Source organism: Schistocerca americana, chromosome X (genome assembly GCF_021461395.2).
Source record: "Schistocerca americana isolate TAMUIC-IGC-003095 chromosome X, iqSchAmer2.1, whole genome shotgun sequence".
In the NCBI taxonomy this organism is placed as follows: Eukaryota; Metazoa; Arthropoda; class Insecta; order Orthoptera; family Acrididae; genus Schistocerca; species Schistocerca americana.
Window position 1 is genome coordinate 159,012,872 of NC_060130.1, and position 6,863 is coordinate 159,019,734.

The window sequence follows — 6,863 nt, forward strand, 5'->3', positions numbered from 1 at the left end:
TGGAGGAGAATCTCTACACCGACGTCACGAAGGCACCGACCTCGAAGTTCTCCGACGACTGCAGTCTCGAGGGTCTCGCAGCCTGACGTCAGAGCATGCCACAGTCTAGGGGGACACATACTGGCGGTAGGCAGTAATGTGTTCCACGTAAATGTCGCGGGACCACTTGATGGTGTCAGACACCATCAGCCGCCGCATCAGTTGGCAGTAGCGGCTAGCGATGCCTAGGTGCCGAAGCACTGCATCGTTCTGGCGGTCCCACGCCCCCAGACTGCCGACAACCAGGGCGTCGACAGTGACGGAATAGCCGCGAGCGGCTAATCCGCGCGCAACGTCGGCGTACTTTATCTTCCTCAGTTGCCGAGCGTTGTCGAGCGCAATCCGCCTATTCTCGAAGGGGATCGTCACATCGACGATGGTCACAGTCTTCGCGGCCTCGTCAGTCATTACGAGGTCCGGACGCAGCCCACTGCTGTCCCCTACGACGGCTTGGTTGATCCTGATGTCAGGAACAGCAGTGTTTCCTCTCCTTGGCCGCCCAGCGACTGCTGTCGCGAGGCGGTTGAGGACCGCGTTGTGGCGATACTGCAGGGCTGCTGAGTGCACCATACACGCGTTGATCACGTGTGGGAGCGTCTCGTTGTTGTGGCCACAGCGTCGGCAGGCTTTGTTGTTGTTTGCCCGCCCATCAAAACGGCGGCAGCCGTTGAGAGGCACGACTCCGAGCCTGGTGCGATGTATGAAGCTCCAGTCTGCGAAGCGCGTGTATTTGCCTCCCGCAATGAAGTGGTTGGACGCTGTGGACTCCCTGGTGCACTCGAACACCTTCCCCTGGTCCGGTTTCCTGAGTAGGATGTTGCGCAGGCGCTGCCTCAGACACTCGCGGAGCGTCCGCGAGAGGAGACGTTTGGCGCCCGGACACGCTCGACGCCAGTGCTGGCGGTGCGTCCCACGCTGTCATCATCGTGCTGCGGTCCATCGCCGCCATCTTCGAGGTGTCGTGTAGTCCCAGGCGCCGCCCCCTCCGTGGCCGGCTGCGTCACCCCTCCGATGCCGCCGTGTTCCGCGTCGTCAGCGATGGCGGGTCGGCCGTTGACCTCCACCTGCACTCAGAGAGCAGTTCACTCCAGCGCCAGGTGACGCTAGGCGCCTTGTGGCGTTCCTGACGCGTGTTCACAGTGACTGGATGTCGCCTCCGTCACGTGCGAGGTCACCCTCAGTGCTGCCGCTAAGGTAGGTGGCCAAGTCGGGTCGACTCGGCTCCCTCCCCAGTCGGCGGCGCGCGGCCGTAGATAGAGTGGCCCAGGCGTCGTCGCAGTGCAGCATGCGGAAGCCGTGGACGATCGTCGAGATGTCCGCGGCGTCCGCGAGCGGCGTCAGGCCGCATCCTCCCTCTCCCAGCGCGAGGTACAGCTGTTCAGTGGACGCACGCTGTGGAAGGAAGAGCCATGATTTGACAGCCGCTTTCACTGCCTTGTCGAGCGCAAAGTCAAGCCTAGGGGGGAGGGAGACACGCACAGCGTCAATCTTCTGCCAGGGAGCCAGCAGGGAAGCGTCCAGGTGCTGCAAGTCACGTCGAACTGCCGCGATCGCATTCGTTGGCGTCTGCGAGACTTTGTACCCGGTGGGAAAGCCAAGATGGAGGTAGGCGTCACCCGCACCGAGCACGGCTGGTTCTCCCCCTTCCAGGGCGAATACCGAGCCTAGTGTCTGCCGACGGCGGATGTGAAGCGTGGCACACTTCGACGGCTTGAAGGTAAGCCCGGCCAACGTCGCCGCCTCACCCACAACATTGAGGAGCGTCTGCATCGCCTCTGAATCCCGCGCCAGAAGCACGATATCGTCCGCATACGCCAGTGCGCTCACACTGACGCCGCTAAGCGGAATACCACACTCATTTCTGAGCGAGGTTGCGGCGCGAAGTACCGCCTCGAGCGCGAGGTGAAAGGCGATGGGCGACAGTGGACAGCCCTGCTTGACCCCCGCCTGGATCTCAATCTCCTCCGTTAGTCCGTCAGATGTACGGACGCGGGTGGAGCAACCATTGTACATATCGGCAATTAGCTGATGCAATTGCTCTGGTAGTCCCATCCCGCTCAGTACTCCAAGGAGGTGAGCGTGAGGCACCGAGCCGAAAGCGTTCGCCAGATCAAGCCAAGCAAAGCATGCTTGGCCTCCCTGCGCCTTGCATCATCAATTGCCGTCTGCACAATGAAGTTGTGCTCATAGCAGCCTTCAAAATTTCTGTTCTGGGGAGAGCAGGTTCAAACGCTCTGCCCAGAGGGTTGTGCGGTCCGCAACGATTGCAGCAAAGAGCTTAGAGATGGTGGAGCTCAATGCTAAAGGCCGCCAGTTCGTCACGTCCGAGACGTCCCCTTTCTTGCGGATGAGGACGGTAGTGGATACTTTCCACTCCACCGGAGTCTTCCGCTCATTCCAGCAGCGCGAGAAGATCTTAGCTAGCACATGGCAGCCAGGATCCTCACGTCGCAAGTCCGAGTAGGTGACTCCGTCTGCCCCAGGAGCAGTATTGCTCGCCTTCTGGAGCCGCTGTTGCACCTCCGCGGCGGTGATCAGCGACAGGACCTCCTCGCTGACATCAGGGAGCGTGGTGGCGGCAAAGTCCGGGACAGCAGCTGGTGCATCTGAAACAGAAAAGTCGGGTTTAGAATATACTTCCTTAAAGTGCTCCGTGAGCACGTTGCCATCGATTTGGCAGTACGGCGACGTCTCGCCAAGGACGCGTTGCATCGCCTTGCGCCGGTCCGCGCGGTACAGCTTCTGAATCTCAGACGCTGCATTCGCGTCGTACCGACGCTCGGCGGCCGCCGCGCGCCGTGCGCCACGTCCACCGCGCTGCCCACCGCGGCCGCGTGTAGGCGCAGGGGGAGGGGGATTGGCAGCAGCGTCGGCGCGGCCCTGGCCGCGGTGCGCTGCTGCTGGTGGCCCATCCTGTCGATCTCCGGCTGCCTGGCGTTGTGGCTTCGTCTCGGCGATCTCGGAGATGAAGTCCTCGACGACCGAGACGAATGCGTCCCACGGCTGGTCGTGGACGCTCTCCAGGGCCGCCAGCCAGCGCCGCTGCCTCTCCGTTAGCCGAGCGTCGGCTGGGGGAGGGGAGGGCGGAGCTGCCTCGGTTGCGCCCTGTACGGAGGGTACAGGAGGGTTGGTCGAGTTCGGTGGAGGACAGGAGTTTTGCGGCGGAAGGTTGGGACTGGGACGGTTGTTACGGCGTCGGCATCTCCTCTTCTTGCTGCCAGGTCTCGGAGATGCAGCTGCAGTCCCTCCGTTCACGTCGCTCCGCTCCGTCGTCTGCGTCGGTGGTGGTGCCGTGCTGCCATCTGGCGTGGGTCGCGCAGTGCTGCTTTCAGTCGCCGCGCCGTTGACAGGTGGCGCAGCGGTAGCAGCGGGGGCCGGTGTAGCTTGCGCCGGCTTGGCGCTCGGGTCGGGCGCACCGCGGCTGGTGTTCGCCGCGCCGCCAACAGATGGCCCGGCGGTCGCCAGCGGCCCGCCGCCGGCGCGAGAAACACGAGGTGTAGCTCGCGCCGGCCGCTCAGGCGCGTCGACTCGCGCCGGACCGCTGCTACGCGGACTGGGCGGTATAATGCGCCGTCGGTCCAGAGGCGGTGGTCTGCGTCCTGCAGCACGGCGTCTGTCCCTCCGTGGGGTGACTACGTGCCACCCATTGTCTGTAACAGAAACTTTTTTATTAATAACACTCCCTGCCAGAGCGGAGACGGAGTGAATGGCGTCACTCGACGCATTCGCCGGCAGGGCAGAGGAGCCGCGACGCGTGTACGTCTGCGACCGCACAAGCACCACACCGTCCGGTGCATCCGCCGAGCGCGCGGCCTTTGGTGCGTCAACAAGCGGCGCGGCTGCGCCGTGAGTGACAACACCACCGGTCGCGGCGAGCGAGGCAGCCTGCCTGCCACTGTCCGCCCGCATCGCAGAGCTACCTGTTGGCGGCGTAGCGAATGCGGGCGGCAGTCCCAGGCCGGTACCCACGCTCCCGACAGATGGCGGGCGGGAGGCGCCTGCGGCAGCCGCACGACGTGGCCAGCGTACGCCACTGGACGCGGTGGCCGGCGCGAGCAGCGGCGAGCCGCGTCCTTTGCCGGACACTGCGCCTCTGGCCGGAGCGACGCGTTCGGCGGCAGGCGTCGGCAGCGTGCTGCCTTCACCTCCCGAACTTGCGCTCGGCACTCGTGGCGACACGGTTGACGTCGCGGAGCGTATCGGCAGGGGGATGCCAGACCTCCTCGGTGTGCGCACACAAAGTACGCACGACGCGGGGTTAGCAACCACCGCCGTCCTGGGCGTCGCAGACGCCTGCACACTCACACAGGGTGAGGGCAAGGCAGCCTGTGAGCCCACCACGCTGCTGCGGGTCAGGACCGCCGCGTAAGTTAAACCTAAGTCCAGCCGGTCTGTCCTACTAGCTTCGGGGACCGGACTGGGCTGTGGCCATAGCCCCTCTCTATTATCTAAGGCTAGGCGGCCTGTGGTACTAGCTTCCCGGGCCGCTTTCGCATGTGGCTTTCGCCCAGCACTAATTAAGGACGAAGGGGGCCCTCGCCTGTGACCTCCCGCCGGCCGACCTCTCTGGGTGCCCCAGAGAGCCAGACACGGCATCGTGTCCCATACTCACTCTCCCCCGACTGGCAGCGCCGGGGGTTGCGGATTCTGCATTGCAGAGCCGCTGGTGCAGACGCAGCGTCTTCAGCCGCGGGTCGCGTCGGCCGCAAAATTGACATTCGAAAACGGGGACTGTTTCCGGGTCGTGCAGCCTCCTGTAGTGGCGGAGAAGGGCCGAGTGGTCCTTGTACTCGCCAAAAGTTGGCCTTCCTGCAGCCTTGGTGACAAAGCAGATCCGGCAGCGGAAGACCTCCGCCGGCAGCGTCACCACGAGCTCCATTGTTCAGGTCGCGGACCTGAAACAGGAAAATAAGCGCGACTACACTTTGATCTTAGCCAAAAGGCCGAGAAAGACTGTCTTTATGAGGACAATTTTTGCTTTTGACCAACATTGCATCAATAAGTGTGTGCATTGGATATCTCTGTTGTTGTAATTATAAAAAAAAATTTCAACTCTGTATTGGCCACTGCCCAAAACAATTTTTAATTTATTTTATTTTTTTTTTTTTTTTTGTGAGGAGCACGGGAGCTATGTAAGTAGGCTGTTTAGGTTTTTATGTTGGTAACGTCATGTAGCGCTCTGTATGAAAATCACTGACTGTGCTGTGTGCAATCTGTGGCAGGTTTGCATTCTTGAAATAGTCGCTATTGTAGTGTTGGGCAGTTGGCTGTTAACAGCGCGTAACGTTACGCAGTTGGAGGTGAGGCGCCAGCGGTGGTGGATGTGGGGAGAGAGATGGCAGAGTATTGAGAGCGGATTATCTGGACGTGTCTCCATCAGAGAGAGTAAATTTGTAAGACTGGATGTCATGAACTGATACATACATATATATATATATATATATATATATATATATATATATATATATATATATATGTATATATTATGACTTTTGAACACTATTACGGTAAATACATTGTTAGTTCTCTATCAAAATCTTTCATTTGCTAACTATGCCTATCAGTAGTTAGTGCCTTCAGTAGTTAGAATCTTTTATTCAGCTGGCAGTATTGGCGCATGCTGTATTGCAGTAGTTTGAGTAACGAAGATTTTTGTGAGGTAAGTCATTCATGTAAGGTATAGGTTATTGTTAGTCAGGGCCAATCTTTTGCAGGGAATTTTGCAAGTCAGGTTTCGTTGCGCTAAAAATATTGTCAGTTTAGTGATGATCAGAATAAGTAAAGAGAGAAATGTCTGAGTACGTTCAGTTTTGCTCAGCTGTTTGAAAATCAAATAACGTGAGGGGTTTACCAGCATAGTAATTCAAAGTTTTTCTAAGGGGAGGTTTCAACAGGAGACGGGGGAATCGGCCTGAAAAGTTTTAGATGAGATAAACAATCTCATCCCATCCCATCCCATGCTTTCTTTAAGAGTGGATACCTAGTTGAAAGTCCTGCATAGTACGTAACTCCCAAGGCGTTCGCCTTCGATCTTGATGGTGCGAACCTTTGTGATCACTGTGGCCCGACATTTTTCATTCAATGTTCATGATTTGTTTCGAACATTTCTTGTATGACGACTCGCACCCATTTTGTAGAGTATAATACATATATCCCATAGAAGATGTATCTCAGCATCTCCCGGATTCTCATCTTTTGTCGCCCTCCTGACGCACAGAGTGAGATATTAGTAGCTACTATTTTTCCTGTCACAATTGTTAACGCAACACTTTCATATGGGCCTTACTAAAGATTGGACTTGCGACTTCGCACTGCGGTGGTTCGTTGTAAGTTTTTAGCACCGTTCATGTGCTGAACGTCGATGGAAAATTGGCTGAGATAATCGAGGTGGCGATAGTGTCTAGGAGGGCAATCATTAATCGGATTTCTTGTGGCATCCACGAGTGGGCGGTAGTCGGTATAAATTGTAAACAGCCTGTCCTCCATCTCCGCTTTGAAGTGCCCCACGGCCTTGTAAATGACCAAAGACTCCCGGATAAATGCAAACCGTTTGCATTGTGCAAGAGTAAGTTTTTGCGGAAAAAATCGTAAATATTGCTGTTGTCCGTTTACCAATTGTTTCAGGATCAGCCACAAGAGTTTCACTGGTATCAGCTGTGGTAGCTAAAGGGGCGTCCTCGATAGATTGATCGAAGATGACGGCTTGTTGCAGACACCGTTTGATATTGCCGATGCTCTTTGCATCTCTTTTGTCCATGTAAGAGCGTTCTTGTCGTGCTTGACTTTTCGTCAGTAGTGCGTCCGTAAGCGGAACTTGTATCGCT

The 6,863-nt window shown here is 57.4% G+C and overlaps 1 protein-coding gene across 1 annotated transcript; it reads right to left on the reverse strand.

Moving 5' to 3' along the window:
- Window positions 1-2,235: 2,235 nt before the first annotated feature.
- On the reverse strand, window positions 2,236-4,918 carry LOC124555876 (nascent polypeptide-associated complex subunit alpha, muscle-specific form-like). Its single transcript, XM_047129938.1, has 4 exons — window positions 4,652-4,918; window positions 3,506-4,461; window positions 2,865-3,460; window positions 2,236-2,645 (listed from the first exon to the last, which is right to left on the reverse strand). Exons 1-4 carry the CDS (start codon window positions 4,916-4,918, stop codon window positions 2,236-2,238), a joined length of 2,229 nt encoding a protein of 742 aa, XP_046985894.1.
- Between the last annotated feature and the right edge of the window lie 1,945 nt (window positions 4,919-6,863).

Bases quoted from the DNA above. Each gene is read 5' to 3' on its own strand.
- LOC124555876 (XM_047129938.1), bottom strand. From the start codon at position 4,918: ATGGAGCTCGTGGTGACGCTGCCGGCGGAGGTCTTCCGCTGCCGGATC. The intron at 3,461-3,505 runs GCTGGCGACCGC...GGCGAACACCAG, and splicing joins TCTCGCGCCGGCGGCGGGCC to CCGCGGTGCGCCCGACCCGA. The intron at 2,646-2,864 runs GTGGGCAGCGCG...TTTCTGTTTCAG, and splicing joins TGCGCCTACACGCGGCCGCG to ATGCACCAGCTGCTGTCCCG.